Raw genomic sequence first — 22,946 nt, 5'->3', positions numbered from 1 at the left:
ATATGTTGTTTCCTATTTTTTCTCAATAGTTTTAGGTCAGCCTCTTTTTACTTGAAATTATATTTAGAAATTTAAAAGAACAGTAAAACCCCACTTATCCAGTAGATACACATTAAGAAATAGTAATCCTTTAGGACACAGTTAAAACCTCTAATCCTAAAAGAACTTTAAGAACAGGGAAAGGGAAATAGGTAACAATAAGGAAAATCATTAGTTTTACATAGCAGAGAAGTTGCTGTACTGTTTTCTCTACTTTTCTCTATGTTGTTCATAATAAAACAAGACAAAAAAGTAAAAGAAAAAGAAAGCTTTAAAAAGCTAGGAAATTTTAGGAACATATATATATTATGAAATAATAAAAGAAAGTTGATAAAGCACACCAAATTAATAGAGTGGAAGACATCAACAGTGTAATAATTTTCATTGAATCAAAAAGTATTTCAAGAATTCTGTACTTATTAAAAAATATATAGAGGTTTAGCACTAAAACAAAACATAATGTATAGACTGGGAGGCTAAAGAAAAATGTCATGATTTGCAGTTTATATGATTTTCCACACCACATCTCCAAAATGATACATTTGCAATCTCATAACAAGCAATAAGAGGGCTCAGAAATAATGGGAACAACATATAAATCAATGTTCCTGTACCTAGAAGTAACCAACTAAAGTATATATATTTGAAAATGACCCCACTTGTAATAGTATCAAAAGTGTTAAGTTACTTACAAAAAATAACAAAACATATGCAAAATCATTATGGTGAAAGTAAAAAAGATATTTTGAGATACATAAAAGAAGTCCTGAGTATATGGACAAATAAACAGTCCTTATAATTCAGAAGGTCAATGTCAGGATGTCAATTCTCTCTGAATTGACATATACATTAAAGGCTATCTCAATAAAAATTTCACCAATAATTTTATAGAATGTTGCAAATTGATTTTTAAATACATTTGGAAAGATAAAGGGCAAAGAACAATCCGAGATAATTTTGAAAGTGAAGTAATTGGAACTTACCCACTCAGATATCATCTGGTTACTAAACTGCTGTTATACAACATGGTCTTGGTGAAAGAACAATAATATAATTTAGTGGAAGGGATGAGAGGGTCTGTAAACAACCAACACAGTCATGTGGAAAGCTGATGTGTGACAGAGGTGGGTATGTAGATCAGTGAGCAAAGTATGGATCCCTTCAGTAATCTAATTCTGAAAGTTGACTGTATTCAATATTTTGTAATAACCAATAAGGGAAAAGAAGCTGAAAAAAAGATATATATGTGTGTATAACTGAATCACTTTGCTGTACACCTGAAACTAATACAACGTTGTAAATCAGCTATACTTCAATTTTTAAAAATGAAATAAAAATAAAAGTTGGCTATCTGTGAGGATGGAGTTCAAATCGGATGCTTGTTTCCAACGATAAACCAAAAAGCATTTGAGACAAAATAAGGAACACACACACGCACACATACACACACACAATTATCTTTTGGAAGAAAATACAAGAAAGTTGCTTTATCACCTCAGGGTAGCATATGATTTCTTAAGTAGAACATTGAATATTAAATGGCAGAAATGCTAAAGTCAAAGATTAATATGTTTGACTATATTAAAAAACAAGCTACTGTTTCAACCTAAGTTTTCATTGATAAGAGAGTATAATGGAAAAATTGCAGAACATTCATTGGAATGGGGTACCATAGATCAGGTAAAGTGAATATACTTGATTTATACATAACACCATCAATAGATCTATGAAACATAGTATTGAACAAAAAAGTACCAGAATGATCTCAACATTTTGATACTGTTTATGTTATTTCTAATATAAACCTTATGTCTCCTCAAGTGTCAGAGATTCACACTGATCATCATCTTCTTGTGGCCATGTAGCCTCAAAATGGGAAGATTTTAAGATTTTTATGGATAAACAACAAGGTCCTACTGTATAGCACACGGAACTATATTCAGCATTCTGTGACAAACCATAATGGAAAAGAATATATACGTATATATATAAATATATATAACTGAGTCACTTTGCTGTACAGCAAAAATTAACACAACATTGTAAATCAACTATACTTCAATAAAATTTAAAAAAGTTTTTTTAAAGAGACTTCGGAAAACTGAAGTTTTTATCCAAAATATTTGAATTTTTTGAAATTTTCAACATTCAGACTCTTTGAAAAGTAATCATTCTTTCTAGTTCAGATACACCTCACTGTTGGCAAAATTTGGCCTGTGGCCAGCCTCTTCGTGACTTTTGGATTTTCCACACTACTTTTCCTAAATTCTGGTACATTGAATCCAGCAGCAAAAAACTCTGAATAAGGTTGATAGGGTAATGAGGTTTCCAAATATGGGAACTCTATTCCAGAGTGTGACAGGCCAACTCATTTCTCTGTCTTCCTTATTCTGCTACCAGTTCTAAAACTGTGTTAGTCATCATGTGTGTATCTTTGTGTGTGTGTGTGTGTGTGTGTGTGTGTGTGTGTGTGTGTTTTAACCTATTTGGAACTATACAGAGAGTCCTGGGTTTCATCTCCTTAAGTCAATGAATAGGAATTGAAGATTGCTCCCATACTGTTTTTTCAAGCAGTCATTTGGTCTGTGTCTTCCAATCAGGTGTTTTTAGTCACTGTCTGGAATTTTGAACTGTACATGTTCCCGCTGGCATTATTGCTCCTCTTTATCTACAATTTCATCAGACCTACGAGGGGGAAGGTTGGCAGCATCCAGGACAGCCAGGTGAGCAAAGATTCCAATAATTCTGACATTTGACTAAAGAAAAAATGTGTTAGCAGTAAACCACCACCACCAAATCATGACCCGAGTCCACTGCATTTGAGGTTTGAGGCGCAACACTGCACATGTATTCATGTTACAGGGAAGATATTTACCATGTGTAATCTGGAGTCTTCTTCCTAGAGCATCTTGTGTACCTGAGTCTTGGCCTGCCTTCTTAGCCTGAGTGAACCATCTGGTTCTTGGTCAGCATTTCCATGTGGGCAGCACATGTCTGCGTGCCCATCTGGTTCTCCATAAGGTTCCTGGGAATGAGATTCTCAATCACTAGAGAAAAGCCTTTGGTGGCTCCTTGAGCCCCTTCAGGGCACACACAACTGGGAGGCTGCCTCAGGCCTCTCCATATAATTATCCTGTGCAATATTCTCCTCTAGGCTGAAGCCTCAGGGGATGCTCTGAGGCTTGCCAACTCCCAGGGAAATCAGAGAGTGTGTGGGCATGGGCCATTCTGTTCTTGAGTGCCCAAGTTTTTCTTGCAATTCTCAAACTCACCATGGTGTTAAAGGAAGCACAGGCAAGGCCTCTTCTCAAAGACATCCCCCAGCATTTACTTTTCTTAATTTTTCTCCAGCTCTCCCTCCCCTACCCCTCTTATCCCAGCCCATAGAATCTTTTTTCTGCTCTGGGTTAGAAGGAACTTGTATTTATAGACTTGCTTTATGATATAATCTTGGCATTCCAGATTCAAGAACCAAGTTTTTAAAACAAAAATCAAAGGTCTTGAGACTTGATAACATCCTTTAGAAAAATCACCTGCACATGAGGTTTTCTAAGACTCAAAACCTGACCATCTTCACCTATTTTTCCTTATAATGTTGTGATTATTTTAAAAAATCATCTCTGAAATAATGGATATTTAAGGAATGTTTCTGGTTTCATTTGGGATGGGGGAAATGAGTGTTATGGCAGGTAGTAAAACCTCAGACAAATTCCAAATTCTCTTCGTTTGGTTTTTGATTGTGTAGTGCAATAAGCATGTGCATATGTCAATAAATGAGGGGCCTGAAGATGCTAGAACCAAGTAACAAATAAATAGCTTTAAAGTACAGGTTTATCTAAGGACTAAGTTTCACAGAGTTACAGATGAGGGAAATTTTTACAGAGAAGCATCTGTTGTAAAAGTGCTGTCAACTAACATTTTTACAGTTTTAATCAGGTTTTATTTTCCCAGGTATATATATATGATGTATACATTTATAGCGTGTGTATATATATATGTGTGTGTACATGTGTATTTGTAGGCAGGTATATATATATATGTATATATGTGTGTGTATGTAAATATGGGTACATAAGTGTACTTGTGTGTGTATGCATATAAATGTGTATGTGTGTGTATGAAACCTTTTTAATTTACTAAACATTTTCTTATTTATTACCTAATTTAATCTTGGTAACATAATTATGAAGGAGTCAAGAACTACTGTTTTCATTTCATGCTTCATAAAGCTAACATTCAGAGTGGCAAAGTGATTTGCTCAAAGTCACACAGCAAAACAGTGCTGGAACAGTGTCTCCAGCTGAAGACTTTGTCTCAAGATGAAGACTTCTGACCCCTAATTACATTACAGAGTTTTTCCCTCCCATAACATGTTTCATTGTATTCATTTTTATCCATGTGCTTTTATGAAACATGCTTGTTGCCATCATTGAATAGGTTAGTTCTCCAGCATCAGTAAGTATCCCACAGACTGCTAGGTGGAGCTCCTAGGAATTCTGGAAGGTAATACAGTACCAGCCGTAAAGAAATTGCTCAGTGGTTTATGGAGGATAGCAGAGTACTGTCTGGATACTTCAGAGTTACTCCCTTATACAAGCATGATATTGACCATTCTTTTTTCTGTTGGAACAATGGCATCTAATTAGCATGCCTGATCTTTGCAAGGTTAAGCAGAAAGGTAAGAGTTCAAATTGAAAATAGTCCTTGGTTTTCTGATACCCAGCATTCTTTTGAAGCCACCAAATCATTGGATTGTGTACCAACATGTGTTAGCTTTTAAAGGTAGCAGTGATATGATTCAAGTGTACCTGTTAACTAGCCAAGATCTCTAAATGAATCTGAACAAGCCTATGTGCGGCACAGCTGGTTCTGGGGCCCCTGAACTAAAGGCAGTCCCCCGTTTAGTCTAGATCTGAGCCTTGAGTTTCCTTCCCTCACCTGCCCCCCACCAACCCTGAAGCCCAAGGAAAACAAGAATGCCATATAGAAACCTGTAGCTTATTCTTGAGATTGATCACATTCAGACTAATGCATTTTCTACTGTCTGATGTTTTGGTAATGGCCCCAGAGGAAAAGTGCAGTCATTCTAACAATGAGCCCAGCGCAGACGGAGTATGGTGTTCTCAGCCTTAACACAGCAGCTGCTTCATTTGTCAGACTCAGAACAAAACTGTTTACAGATAGAACAACTCCGCAATGCATTTTTAAAGCTGGCTGCCTTCAAAGGGCACTCCCCAATAGCTTTATTTATACTTAATAGTTTTATGTAGATTATGCATATTGTTTACAACCTGGGCATGGCATCCCTTAACTTTAAAAGTGTCCTTTGTAAAGAAGTTACAGTGTATTTTAAACAGACTAGTGTTGCAATGATATAGGAAAACTTTAAGCATGAGTATGCATTTCATTCGTAGTCGGTAATTTCGGTTGACTTTTTATTACAAATTATGGATTTTCCTTACAGGAAAGCACGGACGTAGATGAGGAGGAGGATGAAGATGACAAGGTGGGTGTGCTCGAGAAAGGACACAAAGAGGGAACATGACTGCTTTCAGTGTTCTAGCCGGTTGAGTCAAACTATATATATATATATATATATATATATATATATATATATATATATATTTTAACTACCATAGGGTGACCAGTATAGTGATATTCTCATAATGTATAAAGGGCATCCCTTTTTAAGATTTTTTAAATGAGGATGAAAAGGGGCAAAATGTAAGGAATAACTGAAATGTTATAGAAGCATCCCTCTAGGAGGCCTGTCATTTGAGGCAAAGATTAGCCTTCCCCTTGGTGGATGAAAGGTAGATGAAAGGTAGCCCAGGAAGTCAAAAGTAAATCAAGTGCAATCTCTGTTCCTTTAGGCTCATGTCTGCACTCTGCAGGGTGGTCACCCGCTTCAGAACCTGTCACTTGCCCAGCTGTTGCTGGCAACGTTTTCAGCTCTACGTCTGTGTACATCTGTCCTTTCTCTCCTCCTGGGAGAATCTCTCAAATCTGCTGCTTTTTGTTGTCATTACGCTTTCAGACAAACCTTCTGGAATAAAATGAAAAAAAAAAGTGAAATGCCAAATGAGATGCTACTAGCTTCACGGCCGCCCAGTCCGCTAGAACCTATGGGTCTACGGGGCTGGGGTGATAGTGTGTAGAAGGCTGACAGGAGAGGAAAGGGGCGAACGGGGGAAACTTAAGAGTTAAGTATCCAATATAAAATGTCCAGAAAATAGAAATGAATTTAAAAACACTAGCTCCATGACACAGACAGCCTTAAAATTAATTGAGCGAGCCAGATGGTTTTGCCCATTTGAAGGATGCTGGGCTTATTACAAAGTAAATCTTATTTGTTGTGCTAAAATGATCATTAATAGCAAAGTAATAAAGTATAATTTTTTTAAAAGGGAATTGACCCTTTTTAGAATGAAGGTCCCACAATGCAACTTTCTTCTTTTCAAAAAAAAAATATATTTATTTATTTATTTATTTATTTTCTGGCTGCTTTGGGTCTTCGTTGCTGCATGCGGGCTTTCTCTAGTTGCAGCGAGCGGGGGCTACTCTTTGTTGCAGAGCACGGGCTCTAGGCTCGTGGGCTTCAGTAGTTGTGGCTCGTGGGCTCTAGAGCACAGGTTCTGTAGTTGTGGTGCACCGGCTTCATTGCTCCATGGCATGTGGGATCTTCCTGGACCAGGGATTGAACCCGTATCCCCTGCACTGGCAGGTGGATTCTTAACCACTACACCACCATGGAAGTCCTGCAACTTTCTTCTTGATGAATTGACGTGAGTGGCTTCTGAGTGATGTAACTCCTTGAACATTAAAAATAGTCATAGCTAAGCTAATGTGCATGAGGGGGTGTTTAACCAGAGGAAACACAGGTATTAATGAAATTATTTTAAACCTACATTAGGCATAATTATCAATTTTAGTAACCAAAGTTTGGAAGTGAGGACGATTTCTTTCTCTTGCACCAAGTCTGTGTAAACGAGCCACCCGTGGAAGGAGGATGTCATCCACCCTTGAGAGATAATGGTGACCATGGGGCTTTGTCCCATCTGATAAAGGAGACATCTAACAAGAAGGCAATGGATGAAAAAGCGGTGTCAGAGAACAGTCAGGCAGCAAATTGAGCCATGAAAGTCTAAACCAGTGTTTTTCACCATCTGACGTTCCATTGTGGTGCTTCAAGGGCTGTCTGGGGGCCTGGGGGTGTGGAGGTAGAGCCATTTGGGCTGTACATCAAGCTTTTCTGGGCAAGGATAACTGAGTTGGAACTACAGCATCTACATGCATGAGCCTGGGAGCTCTTAGTGTTCATCCAAGCACAGCCCTCCACACGACAGATGCGGCAGCCCATCCCACACTGAGGACACTGGCTCTGGGGTTCTCCATGTCTCCTCCAGGGCAATTCCATTCTTGAGATACTTTGATTGTAGTATGTTTGTAGGGCCTTTAATAGCCCCACGTGGCCATGTTTGTTTTGCTTCCTCAATTTCATATTTCTGTGGAAACTTCTAGAGGAGTAAGTCTGAAATGAAATGTTGACTTCTGTTTGTGCCTCTTCTGCTGAACACAAGCCTTCTATTGTGGGGGGATTTTGGCAAACTTAGCAGTCTTTTTGCACGTCTCTTCACTCTCACTTCTCTAAGAGATGGGTAAACTAGAGCGGTTTTCAACTTTAAGACTTCGGGAGCATACATCCACCTATATATTATTACACTTCATCATTTCTTCTCCACGTAGATCAGCCTCCATGCCTGGGATGGGTCCCTCAAGCACACAGGCCCTGGGCCACTGCTCTCCACAGTGTGCTGACTCCAAGGGCTTCCCCACAGCGCCCTTCTGGCTTCTGTTGTGTGTTCGACATGACAGACGGGCTTCTGGGAACTGTAACACACCCAGTGAGAGATGAACTGTTTACAGATGATAAACACACAGCCGTCTCCTTCCAAACCAGAAGAGGAGAGGAACTCCTTTCTACCCAAACAATCCATCTTGAAAGTGACACTCCTTAATTGCCAGCACCCCTTCCCACCAAATACCATCATGGACGACTGTGGAAGATGAAAGCATGCTGGGGCCCCTTGGCACAGCTTCCTTGGGAGATGGACGCATTCCCATATTCTGCCTGTCTCTGATGCACAGGCCAGGACATGGTCTGGGGTCTGTCATCTTTTTATTGTCTGGAACAGGGATGGTTGTAAAATGACATCACTGTAGCCTCTTGCTTCTTCTCATTGTTGGAAGTCCATGGAAAATGACCTGCATTTTTAGAAACCAAATTAGGCTCCACAGTTTTGCCTTCCTTTCTTTTTGTGGACTTTCAGTTACAATGTAGAACTTTCAGGTCACTAGTTTTTTGGCTTTTAGGAAAGTAAATGTACAAACTAAACTTTGAGGAGAGGAGATTTTTCTTTCTTATACCTGATGGCTCCACACAAGAAATTGCTTGTTACAAGTAGAGTTTGCTGGGGACCCCAGAACAAACAGATAATGGCTAAGTTCAGCCAACAGCAATCAGCTGACATTTCCTATTTGTATTAGATTCCATATGTGGAATTCTTCTATGTGGACCTTATTTGTACGGATGGATTACAATGAAAATTGCATTAATTTTCTACACAGTAAAGGTCAGTAATTGAAGCGTGAACCAAGAAACTATTGTGTAAAAAGCTGTATCTCATATTTAGGAAAGGTCATGCAAGGCAATAATATCTTGTTTTCATTGCAGAAGGTATAAATACTTGCATTAGAGTTTCTTTTTTTTTTTCCAGCCCAACAATCACTTAGGAAGGATATTTCAGCATTTACTAGTAACATCAGGAAGAAGGAATCATAAGGGCATGTAAAAAAAAAAAAAAACAAACAAAAAAACCTGCCTATTGCTATCATAAAGAGACTACATAGTGATGCCTGCATTGTGGGTTGGTTTGTTTTTAACTCAGCTGTCAGAAATAGGACTTGAATCATCTATTCTTTTAAGATTATCAATGAGTTCACAATTGCTTTACAGTGTTTGCGGGGGGTGGTGGTGCGGATCATCCTTTTATGTCAGTTATGGGTGAAAAACAGATATGCATGTTTTCCTTTAAGAAAATAAGAAATATCTGGTACATTTTTGTTGATTGATGGTGGAACGTGGTGGAACATTTTATAATGAAAGGATGCAAATGAATATTATATCTCTATTCTCTTTTCACAAATTAGGATGACATTATTAAAATGTAAGTATATTTTAAGCCATCAATCTTAGTTGTAAAAATGATTTTCATCCTACAGATTGATTAGTTCAGTCATCACTACCCAGGCAGAGCCTTCTTAGAGAGAGAAGGATGTGGCGTATATATCAATATTTATTATGTATCAATATTTAGGAGTTCTTGTTGTAAATTAACCTGCATAGTCCTTTGGTTGAGTTGTTCAGGGCCAGCATACCTCATGCCCTGTGTTTTCTTGTTGCAGAAAGAGAAGATGATCTATAGTATCTCAACCAGGGAAGACTCATTCTTGGAGGAAGTCTTCTTAGAATTTAATAGTGAGAGTAGTTTTGTTTATGATTCCTTTGTGCCTTCTTAAGAATATCAGAAACAAAGCAAATTAGTTTGATCAGTGATTTTTTTTGTAACTATTGACTAAGCCATGGTACTTTAAGATGGTGTGACGTTTTTAAGAAAATGAAGTCAGGTAATATCTTTGAAAGGTTAACAATAGTTGAATACACACACATATTTTCAAGGCATATACAGTCTATATACAGGGCATGTTGTAGAGGACCTACTTATGGATAATTTTCAGGGGAATAAAGTAAATGGTTGATCCGATGTAACTCCTTTTAATTTGAATTAATATTATATTCAGTGATAAAGTGATTTAATTGCTAACATTTCAACCGTACCATCTTACTTCCAAGACTTTAATATTAAAATGGATTCCAGCCAATTCTTAATTATCAATTTATGCATGTTTTGCATGAAAAGGGATCGGCTTCCCTATTTCCTGCCGTCTTTTCTCTGAACCACTGACTTGCTCACATCCGTTTTAAAAACTCAAACTTCCATTCTCAAAAATGTTTGGCTTCATTACCTTCAGAAATAATCCAGAAATGTTATTAATTTGACATTTGAAGCATTATTCAGCCTACTGCTACCAGGTTCACTAATAGCCCCAGTACTTGTGGATTTTCTTTGTGATTTCTACTGTAAGGATTATACTTGGTAGGTTACTCCCAAATATTGTGAAATATGGTGTGCCAGACTATAAATTAGATGGATTAGCCATCCTTTTATTAGCTAATGTGCACTAACTGGTGCTCTGATGTTATAGACTATACTACATCTGGATATTTATCTTGCCGTTGTCTAAAATTTTTACATTATGCTAATATAGAAAACATTGGACATTGTATCTCAATTATCCACAAGTCATTATTTTTCTGAGGATAGTCGCCATTCCTACAAGAGGAATTTCCTATTGAAATCCACTCTGTTTCAGTGTGGTTTGCCTTAAGTCCCAAATATCCAATGAGTTTGCAAGGTAATTGATAGATAATTTGCAAAATAATTGATAGAAAGGTGGGGACATCACTTTTTCCTCAAGGGAATATAGTAATTTAAAGTAAGTAATAAATGACACAAAAATAATAATTTAAAATGAGACCATTTTGAGTAAGAATTATTTAAATGATTAGATTTATAAGATTATTCTTATTTGTAGAGTGTTTACAATTTGCAGGCTGTTTTTATATGCTTTAGCTCATTCAGTACTCAAAGTAAACCATTAAATTTGATATTATTTTCCCCATATGCGAATGAACTAACCCAGGTTAAGAGAAATGTAATAATGCATCAGAGATGTCCCAGCCAGGATAGTAGCAAGACTCAAATCCAGCCTTTCTGATCTAAATCCTGTTTATTTTGGACTGTGTTACATTGTTATGAAGGAAACGTCATTAATTTATTGATTCATTTTTTCCACATTTTTATTGAGAACCTTTATGGAGTGTTTTCTCTGTATCTGTGATTGCTACTTTCATCAAAATTTGTATATTATGTTGGATGTTAGCGATGCAGTGCCTGGGTGAGTCAGGACTGCTAAAGGTGACGTTTGAGCTGAGTCTTAAGTGATAAATATGTTATCTTTTACCCTCCTCATTCCCCCACCTCAAAGAAAACTAAAGGACACGCACAGCTAAATCAGCAACTGCAGCTTATTGTGTGTTTACCTATGGTAGTGACAGTTATAGAAAACTATTAGCCCTGTTTGCCTTGTAATGGTGTGGCATCTGTCAGTTGGCTCAGAGAAACTTTTAGGAAATCAATCTTCCCAGGGTCTAATTCCAAATAATTTTTTTCCCCAAATTGTTCCCAATTTTAAAAGTGTTTTATCAACATCTTCCTCATGATGATGATTCCTTTTACTTTTTCAGCCCTCTCATTTGATCCCTGATGAGATTCCTGTTGCAGACCAAAGAAACATGTTGGTAAATACCAGTCAGTGTAGAAGGAAGGGCTCTATATAATGAATAGATAGAGCAGTTTATAACTACTTAGAAATGATACTGGTTCAAAATCCAGTCAGTTTCATATTCATTTCCCAAAGCAAAAATACTACTTGAGAAGGAAGTATTCTCCTGAAAGACTGCAGACTTTTCCCCCTATTTTAATAGCATACCATAGAGGGGTGTGTGTTTGTGTGTGTGTGTGTGTGTGTGTGTGTGTGTGTGTGTGTGTGTGTCCCCGTCCATGCACACAGGACGTAGCTCATGGGAAGAAACCTTAAAGACAGTTCCCAGTGCATTAAGCCAGATTCCCAAAGAACAGTTTTTAATCTCGTGTATCAGAAATATTACTTCTTGTTCTTTGTTATGACAGATGCTGAGAGGTTTTTTTTTTCCCCTGCTAAATGCCACTCAGTCTATTTCTGATGTTTATAATTCTTCAGGTTTTCAAATTGCAGGCTTTTAATATTCAGTGGGATGAAACAGACCAAACAGATTCCCATTTAAAGTCTAAAGTCATATTTTTGCGTTGTCTTTGCCCTGGATGGTTGGCATTACTGGAACGATCCTGAGATAGAAATTTTGCATCAATCCCTTGTGGGAATCCTGAACATCCTGTGACAAATACTACTCAGTTTTTAAGCATGTCCCAAGGATCTTTCCTGACATGGTCAATTTTCAGGACTAGCTCTTTGGTTTTGCTTAGGTAATTAATAGAGAAATGAGAATTTTTTTTTTTCCTGAACCAGAACATGTGGGAAAGATTTAAAGTAGCATACTGATTATATAATGAATTCTTAGCTGTAAATTCATTTTGATGGTGTTAATTCTCTCCCAGAGGCTCGAAGCTAGTTTATTGCACCTACAGTGCTATGCTCTTTGGAGACATTGGGGAAGCCAACAAAGCCTTGAAGAAGAAAAAATCCACTGCCTGACTGATCCATTTATTTATTTATTGGCTTTGTTCTTAAAGAACAACCATGTTACAACACAGGCACATTATTTGTTCTTCAGTCAACTGTCTCTAAAATTTAGCCACTAAAGACTCAGTGTTGCTTTTCTTTTTCTTTTTTGACAATTTATAAACAAATGGACAATGAAAAAATGATCTTACATACATTTTATATAATAATATGCATATTTAGGTTACAGATTTGGAATTTGTCATTATTTTTCTTACAATTATTATTACAATTACATTATTATTCTTACAGTCATTCTCTGTAGTATGTAGCAAAGCAAAGGAACCTTTTGAAATTTGAATTCTGGATCTGAAAATGTCCATGCTTTCATCTCTTCTGTTATATGTTATTACCTATTTGCTCATAAAGTAGGCCCTAAATCATGCGAATTTTACTTATGCCTTGGTGTTTTTTTCAAGTAATGAGAAGTAAAATCCATTCTTTCTGAAATGTAGGAATCTAAAAATATGTGTTCAGCCACAGATATCTTGTTCATTGGTTTAATCACACCAGTGGCCATCACTATTTTTATTACACACTTACCTCTATAAATTAGAAGCCTTATATGTTAAGGAAAAATATAAGCACATGTGATAACAGTTTCCCTTTTCTAAATGAATCACTGTTACTCTTCCTAGGCAATTTGGTAGCAGCCTCAGATGTAATGCTGTGTTTGCTAAACTGTGTTATCACCACATTCCCTGGTTCAATCTGAAACGTGTAAATAAAGCCAGCATGATGCAGATAGAACTGCCAGATGATCTTTCGTACAACGCAGGGCAACATGAGTAGACTTGTCCTGGAAGATCGTTGCTTTTTTTTTTTCTTTTTTTACTAATAAGTTTATTTTTCCTATCAATTGAAAATTTAGATTTGGTTGGTTGATTCAGATGATTTTATGATGAATTGTGTAATGTTTCACTGCTCTAAAGTAAAATGAAATACTGGCTTTATTTTATTTTATTTTACCTATTTTTTTTTAACATGTCAATGCTTTTTTTTTTTTAACATCTTTATTGGAGTATAACTGTTTTACGATGGTGTGTTAGTTTCTGCTTTACAACAAAGGGAATCAGTTATACATATACATATGTTCCCATATCTCTTCCCTCTTGCCTCACCCTCCCTCCTACCCTCCCTATCCCACCCCTCTAGGTGGTCACAAAGCACAGAGGTGATCTCCCTGTGCTATGTGGCAGCTTCCCACTAGCTATCTAATTTACATTTGGTAGTGTATATATGTCCATGCCACTCTCTCACTTTGTCACAGCTTACCCTTCCCCCTCCCCATATCCTCAAGTCCATGCTCTAGTAGGTCTGTGTTTTATTCCCGTCCTACCACTAATCTCTTCATGACTTTTTTTTTTTCTTAGATTCCATATATATGTGTTAGCATACAGTATTTGTTTTTCTCCTTCTGACTTACTTCACTCTGTATGACAGACTCCAGGTCTATCCACCTCATTACAAATAACTCAGTTTCATTTCGTTTTATGGCTGAGTAATATTCCATTGTATATATGTGCCACATCTTCTTTATCCATTCATCTGTTGATGGACATTTAGGTTGCTTCCATGTCCTGGCTATCGTAAATAGAGCTACAATGAACATTTTGTTACATGACTCTTTTTGAATTATGGTTTTCTCAGGGTATACGCCCAGTAGTGGGATTGCAGGGTCGTATCTAGGAATAAACCTACCTAAGGAGACAAAAGACTTGTATGCAGAAAACTATAAGAAACTGATGAAAGAAATTAAAGATGATACAAATAGGTGGAGAAATATACCATGTTCTTGGATTGGAAGAATCAACATTGTGAAAATGACTCTACTACCCAAAGCAATCTACAAATTCAATGCAATCCGTATCAAATTACCACTGGCATTTTTTACAGAAGTAGAACAAAAAATTTCACAATTTGTATGGAAACACAAAAGACCCCGAATAGCAAAAGCAATCTTGAGAACGAAAAATGGAGCTGGAGGAATCAGGCTCCCTGACTTCAGACTATACTACAAGGCTACAGTAATCAAGACAGTATGGTACTGGCACAAAAACAGAAATATAGATCAATGGAACAGGATAGAAAGCCCAGAGATAAACCCACACACATATGGTAACCTTATCTTTGATAAAGGAGGGAAGGATATACAAGTGTGAGTTGAATGCCTACCTTGTGAAATGCCCACTAGAAAATGTCCACTCTTCCTCTGGACTTAATAGTCCTGGACTGGAATTCTCTGCCACATATATGTGAACATAAACAAATGTGGACATAGACACATCACTTAACCTCTTTGTACCTTGGTTTCCTATTAATGGAAATGCTAATATCAAAGACCATATAACATGTCCATTGGTATACTGGCAGATATAATTAAAGACCCATGAAATCAGTGGTACCTGTTTTAAAAGATAAAGTTTGCAGTGTAGAGAGTGAAAAGAACATTTGCTACTAGAATGATGAAAAGAGTAGAGGTGTGATGCAAATTGAAAGAACAAGACAGTAGTCGGTGTGGACTGGCATCCCTAGGAAAGATTTCACGAAGGCCAGGAGTATGTTGGACCTTTAGGTCATTCTGCTGGAGTAGGAAGCCTGGAATCTTCCTTCTTACTGTTTGATAATGCTTTTTTAGTGAGTAAATAATAATAATAAATATAAAGAATACATGTTTAATGAATAATCAAGTACTGACAATCCATTTCTCAAGATAATTGTTGACAGACTAACTGATGAATGTCTGTTCACATTTCCTGGCTACCACTGGGACCATGATCACATCACTGATACATGTAAACTTAAGTTACAAACCTGCTGAAGAGCCTTCAGCTGTCAATAGTTACTTTTAGAAGACTATTTCTGGAAACATGATGTTAATTTACACAGCCCAAAAGATGTGTTTACACATCTCTCTGTGCAGCATGACTTTTCTTTTAGATCAAATGACTGTTCTTCCACATTTATCTCATCTTCCATTCCAAGGTTTAATTATGCATGTATAAAAAAAGGGCAAGGTAGGTATTAATGTGTTGACTTCAGTTTCATTAATATATTAAAAACCTTGTGAAGAGTCAAATGATACCAGTCTTATTAGCATGCCATCAAATGATGCAAACAGAATATCAAATAAGTTAATTCTGAAATTGTTGTACTCTTACAATGCCTCAATCAATGAGGCATGATTATTGCTAATTGAAAACTTTTCTAATACCCTGCCATGATGACTTGAAATTATGATTTGTTTTCATCCACTCTATGGAATCGAAATAAAGCTTTTGCAAGTTAATTTTACAACCAATGAAATCTCTGACATCAGGAATGCTATTGTAAATTTAGTTTAAACATTTAGCATTGAGGGTTATTTAATTTTGTAGTGATCATGTGAATGCAGATTTTGATGAAGCACAGCATCATGGCTAATAAGATATTCATATAAATTGAAGGGGTCTTTGAAGCAGAAATGTACAATTGATAGGTAGATCATGGTGCCCTGATTATCCATGATCGCATACAGACAAGTGATAATGCACCACCAATTGAATTAGAAGCTGTAGTGTCCACATTTATAAATAGTTTGTGTATACTGAGTTGGGATAGCAACAGCAGTTTTCATGGCAGAGATATGTTCAGATATAAAAATATACTTCTTTCAGCATGGCAGTGTGCACTTTGTTTTTGCTGCCAGTCATCCATCCATCCATCTGATTTTAAGAATGTTTGAAACCTTTGAAGAACTCTCAGTCAACTTAAACATTCCCCAAAGCTATTGAACTCTTGTGAAAAAAGAAATCTTTTAAATATTTGTTGCATTTTGGTCGTATCAGGTAGAATATTTTTAATCAAAATTTTTGATGACTGAAAATGCTAAGTAACTTCATCTTTGGAAGCCTTTAGTAAATGGAAGTGAATTTTACGAGAACTGGCATAAAAGATATTGAATTTTTTTTCTTTACAAAAGAAAGGGATATTCAGCACAAAGTGAACTGTGAGGTCAAATAGTTGACCTATTTGTGCATGATTCAGTGTGTAAGTTCTGAAGTTACACTTTGGATTATCTCAATTTGTGGGATGAAAAAAATCTTTTGATTTTTAATAGGATAAATATAAATTCTACCCAGGAATGGAAGGAAATTGAGAAGCCATTAATTTTTCAGCATAAATTTTGTGGAGAATCATAGAGACAACTTATTTAAAGTTTTATCTTGAAAAAAGGTTGACAGAGAAAGTTCATATGAATGGATACAAGATATCATGCCTTTGAAATTATTTGGGCAGAAATATATACAGATTTCAATATTTAAAATATAGAATTGAGAATATTCTTCATGTATCACATTTTTGTTGTGAGTTTTCAAAGTACCTCAGTGCCTGGAGAGAGAGTATTTTTGTAATTAAAATTATGGCCTACAGTAGAGTCAATTAAAGGTGTCAATTTTATGACCATTAAGTGCAATTCTGAAGATAAGAACAATTTTATGAAATATTATAAGTGAAAAGATGACATTAAAGAAGCACATTTTTTGGAAAAGTAATCTTAACATGGGACTATAAATAGATATAAGTAGGAAACCCATTAAATATATGAATATGTAGCATGAATAATCATTCTTCATGTATCATTTTAAAATTCAGATAATATAAGCACATCTCTTTTGTTCTAATGCATGTAAAATATATTTTTAATTTTGAAACAATGTCATTATGAAAATAAAAAATGAAATAACTTTATAGATCCACTAATAAACCAAGTTGTCAGTTGATAAATATTTCAAAAATTCATAATTCTGCTTACTTTCACTCTTAAAAGTGTACAGATATGGTTCATAAATTATGCTGGTACCCTAGATACAGTAGAATTCTTTGGCCTAGTCTTTAAATATTGAATATTCAAACTAAAACATCAAATTCATTAAAAAGTAAAAGAACATTGTGAGAATCATTTATTATTTTGGTGTACTAACTCAGGCTTTTCTTCACAACCAGAACCTCAGCATTTGGCTGTTTCATAGGGGAAAAAAAAAAAATCAGTCAACTAAAATAGGAAATTTTTATGAAATTGAGCCACATGGAAATTTGAGTCATTTTCCAAGAAATTGTTTTGACCTAAACTCTACACTGTTGAGAAGAGGAAGCCACTTTTGCCCTTTGGGTCAAATTCCCTGGTGCTTTCAAATCCTTCTTTATAAACATGAATGCTTCTGTGGCAGACAGAGATGGGTTTTCACCATTGTGCCTGCACATTAATAGATGTTGGTGGATTGCTGAAGAGGAATTAAGTCGCTCTGGCAGTATATCCAATTTTTGATGCAAACGACTTGAAGAATTAGAGTCAGTAAGAGAATAAGGGAAAGAAGAAATTTAAAATTAAAGTGAAAAAGTAAAAATGTCTTGTGAGTTTGACTTTGCAAGAGGAAGCAATGAGTATGACCTCTCCTTCTGTACAGAATGGTGGCATAAATGGGTACAGAACAGATGGTAAGAAGTTATTCAAACCAGCCCAGCACCCTTACTCAAAAGGGGGTAGCAATGGTACATTCTAACCTCAGCCCCTTTCTTTGCTTTGTTTCTGCCAGTAGCTCCATAAACAAGGGCAGATTCAAGAAGGGAAATTTGTGCTTTTTGACATTTCAGCCATATTGGTGCTTTTACCAGTCACTGCAATCAGTGTGGGGTGGTTTGTTTTCCTTCTTCCATCCATGGGTCCAGTTTGATGGGACAGAGAATACAAGATGAGAATGAATTTTTTTTCTTTTGCTGCAAAGAAGATTATTATAGAAATGGTCTCTTAAATTTAGAAGATATTTGCTCAATAATTTAGTACAATTCTAACCCAGGTAAAATTTTAGGTAGAAAAAAAATAAGTTTTGTTAGATATATTTGAGGTTTTAGGTACTATATGTTAGGTACTACAGTGACCCAGCTAGGCCTGAGCTAAGAAGACACTAACTAAATCCCAGTTACAGTAGAGTTCTTAAGGGAGCTAGAATATCAGAGCTAGGTATCAGAATATAAGAAATAGCATGAAAATGCCACTCTTCAGGGAATCATCTTTTTCCAATATGGGAGTGATTTCTAAATTATTTTTATAAACGTTAGCTACCTAACATGGTAAAACACACTTTAGGTTTTCTATAAGCAAAGTAAGGGTAATATTCTTAGAAAGCTGAATTCCATATACAAAATCTGGATATCCAACATGCCTTGTTGTTACCTGCTGGAAACCTTTCTGAAGGACTAATGGGATAAGGGTAAGTAAGCTAACCTTGTGAACACAGAAGAAATCAGGATCAGCCAATGGAAAGGATTGCAGAATTCTCAGGGAGAAGCAGCAACTCCACAGGGAAATGAAGTTCTTTTGTCTGTGGGGCTCCCCTTCATCAGCTCATGATATTGAGGTAGTGACATGCTTGTGCACTACAAGTGGTCACATCTCACGAGTAGGCGGGGATCTGGAGGAGTCAATAAATAAGTTATGAAAAACGTAAATTTATCTTATGAAGTCACTCTGTTGATAATAACCATGCTATGATAATATGGCATAATAATTTCTATAGCAGACCAATAAAAATGAAGTAACTGAGTTAAATCTTTTATGTTTCTTAGGAATCTGAGAAAAAGGGCTTAATTGAAAGAATCTATATGGTACAGGATATTGTCTCAACTGTTCAAAACATCTTGGAGGAGATAGCTTCTTTTGGAGAAAGAATTAAAAAGTAAGTTCCACATTTGTGTTGTTGTGAAGTGAAACTGCCATCCACTAGGACAAAAATGCAATCAGAAAATGCAAAAACAGAAAACAAAAGCAACAGCCTTGGGCCCTTTAACTTTGATTGGTGTGTTCTTTGTCAATTTCACAGGGTGGCTGTATGGTCCAATTTACACCAGTTGTCCCAGCATAATTATTAATAGTGCCTCTATTCATTCTCAAAAATATTCTGCTTTAAGTGATAAGCTATAGATTAAAAATAGATTGTCCTATACAGAAATTAAAAAGGAAGCAAATATGCTTTAAAGGAGGCTTTTTCATCTGAATCACAGAATACAGAATGCCTTTCTCTGTTCTCCAAAGAATGGTACCTAACTAATAACATCACAGATGCAAAGATGTAAAGTTAATTCATCACTTACATGGACAGCCTAGGACAGGGGTCAACAAACTTTCTCCATAAAGGACCCAAGAGTACATGTTTTCAGCTTTGGACTATATGGTTTGTGTCACAGCTACTCAGCTCCCTTGTTTAAGTGTAAAAGCAGATAGTTGATATATAAATGAATGGATGTGATATGTATTCCAATAAAACTTTATTTACAAAAACAGATGTCAGGCTAGATTTGACTCAGCTCCAACCCATAGCTTGCCATCCACCTATATTAGAGCATAAAGGCTAAATTCTCTAATGGAGTCTCAACAGAGAAAAACTCTCTGTGATTCATGTTTTTATTTTTTTATTTATTTTGTTTTATGCATTGTGAACTCTGCGTAACTTGGTCTTCATTTGATACCAATGAACAGAGCAGGCTTTTTCTTTCTTTTGAATTGTAGATGTCTGTTCCCCCTTTAAATCCAGAGTTGTGTCAGCCATGTTGTTCTTTCTAAAGATAAATTAATACTGTTTCTTACTTTATTGACTATTCTAGTTTCTTTGAGTAACGAACATAATATTTAGAAATTACATGGGTAAAGAAGAGACTAAAATTAGTGCTAAAAGCCAAGTGAAATTTATCTATCAAGTTGCAGGGAAATCAATAAGTGGTGATTAACATCAGGAAATATAAACAGCTAATATGGAACTTTCTGTGGTTACTGATGTTATTCCTCCAACCCTTATTACATGAAATTGCCCTTGAATGTCCATTTATTGTTGGCATAGCAAACATGTTTCTTTTGCTTAAAATAAACAGGTTCAAAGTCTTCTTCAAATTTAGTGAGTTTTTACTGAACTTACACATTGTTATTCCCATGAACAATGTGAAGAAAAATTAAAGAGCAATAGGGGGCTTTGGTCATGTATATTGATATTTATCTGCTTTATTTCTCTAGGTTTCATATAAATTGAAAAATGGTTCCTGAATGTACCCTCAAAATTACTTAGCAAAAACATAAGTGACAGTAGAAAATAGTGAAATGATGAAGAGAGCATTTATAATTCTCATTCACTCATTCAACTATCAGTGTTTGAGTTTCAGGCACTGGCTTGGTTTAAGAATGAGAAATGAATCCACAATAGCAATGCTAATAGAAACGTCAGCTAAAGTCATGTGCTAGCCAGATACTGTTCTAAGCCCTTTACACATAGCAACTTCTTTAAGGAGTTACTTAAATGAATTGGATTAAATGATTCCAACAACCCTACAGAGTAAGGATTGTTAGTATCCCCATTTTACAGATGAGGAAACTGAAGTACAGAATCATTAAATATGAAGCCCAGATCACACAACGAGTAAGCCATGGATCTTGGGTTTGAACTTCCCCTCTTCCCTTTACACTATAATGTTATTATCCTCTGGGGGTCTATTCTCTTTCTTTGTGTGTTTTTTAAAATAAATAATACTTTATTTTTAATTCATTTTTTTGTTGTGGTATAGTTGATTACAATAGTATATTAGTTTCAGGTGTACAAGATAGTAAATTTTTATAGATTATATTCCATTTAAAGTTATTATAAAATATTGGGTGTACTCCCTGTGTTGTACAATATATTCCTATAGCTTATTTATTTTATACAGAGTACTTTGTACCTTTTAAACCCCCACCCCCATCTTGCCACTCCCCATATTCCTCTCTCTAGGAATCTATTTTCCAACGAGGGAGAAGAACACTAATAAGACAATCAGAATAGCATTGATGCTAGGTAGAGGTTAGGTAGGATGCAGGGGGAGGTCCTATATCCCAGGAAGGTTTTTGGAAAGAGAGAAACAAAGGAAAGTTCTGAAGAAGCAACAACTTCTCAACATCTCTGAGAATGAGAAGAGCTAGCTGGGCACAGAGTTGGTGAATGGGGGCTTCAGTAGGTGGGCACCTTTGTGCAGAGGCTCAAAGCCCAAGACTGTGCTAGATACAGGGAGATGGAGGGGCATCAGTATGTCTGTGCCACTGGGAATGGGCGTGGCAGAGCCTGGAGATGCAGCTGGTCATGCAGGGCCTTGAGTGGGTGGAAAAGCAAATGAAAAACATCGAGTGAGGGAGGTACTGGCAGCAAAGAAGATAAGAGGATGTGGAGCGGGGGCAAGACTGAGGCAAGAAGGCCATGTCCTTTGGTAAAAGTATATCCATGTTTGAATGTCTGTTAATAGATAAATGTAGCTGTTGTGCAGTTGATAATGGTCAAGGAACTGCGTCTGATGAGAAGAGGGCAGAGTGATTTAAACAGGCCCCCAACTCTACAGTGCTTTTGACAGCAGCTATGCCCAACACAGCTGTGGTGGCCACGTCTGAGACATATTTTCAGCCATGAACAGAGCACTATTCTACCCAGCTGCAACACAGGAAGGCACATGAGGCTCAACTCCTATTAATTCTTTGGCCATTCATTATTACAGTGACCTTAAAGTTCCCACTGGGCATTCAAGTACAGCGTCATGTGTAACTCTGTTGGAATTCCATTGTAATTCAGCACATAAGGACCAGGAAAACTTTTACCCCAACTTTTGGCAGCTAACAAATAAATAGACTTACATAAATCTCTCAGAGTAAGGCTTCCCTGCTACTGACAGCGAAGACCCTGATGATTTTGCATTTACATGGAGTGAACGGTATTTTCTTTTCTCTACATTCTCTAATTACCTTCTTTCACTGTATACAGATTTCAAGTGTATGCATGCATCAGGCTAACATTTGCTTAACATGTGGCATTTATATTATCCCAGGCAGCAGACAGGGTGGGTCAGAATACTGAGGTATCTTGTATGTCCTGTCATTATAGAGTGGTGGCTCCAACACTTGTGTGCTTGAGTAGTGAGGGAAATCTCCACAGAGGAGATAATGAAATTAAGGTAGACCTAGGACAGGGGAGTCATCCCTGCAAATGTTCCAGAGTAAGGCTTAGAAGGCACATTCCTAGGAAGAAGAACTTCTTTGAAGTAATATTATGAAATACTAAGCAACGAAGATGAGAAAGCAGGATAAGTGAAGTTTGAATGATGGTGAGCATGTGGGGAAGGATAGATTGATGTATCTTATATTTTATCTAAAATTACATGTTTAAGGGACAGAATGAAGGCAGAAAGACCAAGGTGAGGACAGGAGGCCGGTTGTGAGGAGAGAGTTCACAAACTGGGGTGAAAACCATGCATGTATGAAGGAAAGCATCATGTGGGTAAATCACAAAAGAATGGTCTACAGGATTTTATGACCCTCGTTTCTGTTTCCATGGGTAGAAGACTCAGAGGACTTCATTTTTCCATGCCTAGGAAATGAGGAAAATAATGACTTCGTTGACACA

The 22,946-nt window shown here is 36.5% G+C and overlaps 1 protein-coding gene across 3 annotated transcripts in view; it reads left to right on the top strand.

The window, feature by feature from the left end:
* Nucleotides 1-22,946, top strand: part of MCTP2 (multiple C2 and transmembrane domain containing 2) — a 251,723-nt gene that overhangs the window by 210,405 nt on the left and 18,372 nt on the right. For all 3 annotated transcript variants that reach the window (XM_059056947.2, XM_067029545.1, XM_067029546.1), the window contains 3 exons: nt 2,640-2,762; nt 5,504-5,545; nt 19,108-19,217. In XM_059056947.2, the coding sequence (XP_058912930.1) occupies nt 2,640-2,762; nt 5,504-5,545; nt 19,108-19,217 (275 nt within the window). The remainder of the gene's footprint in view (nt 1-2,639; nt 2,763-5,503; nt 5,546-19,107; nt 19,218-22,946) is intronic.

The sequence above is a fragment of the Kogia breviceps genome, chromosome 3 (assembly GCF_026419965.1).
Source record: "Kogia breviceps isolate mKogBre1 chromosome 3, mKogBre1 haplotype 1, whole genome shotgun sequence".
NCBI classification, from domain to species: domain Eukaryota; kingdom Metazoa; phylum Chordata; class Mammalia; order Artiodactyla; family Physeteridae; genus Kogia; species Kogia breviceps.
This window is presented reverse-complemented; position numbering and strand designations above follow the sequence as displayed.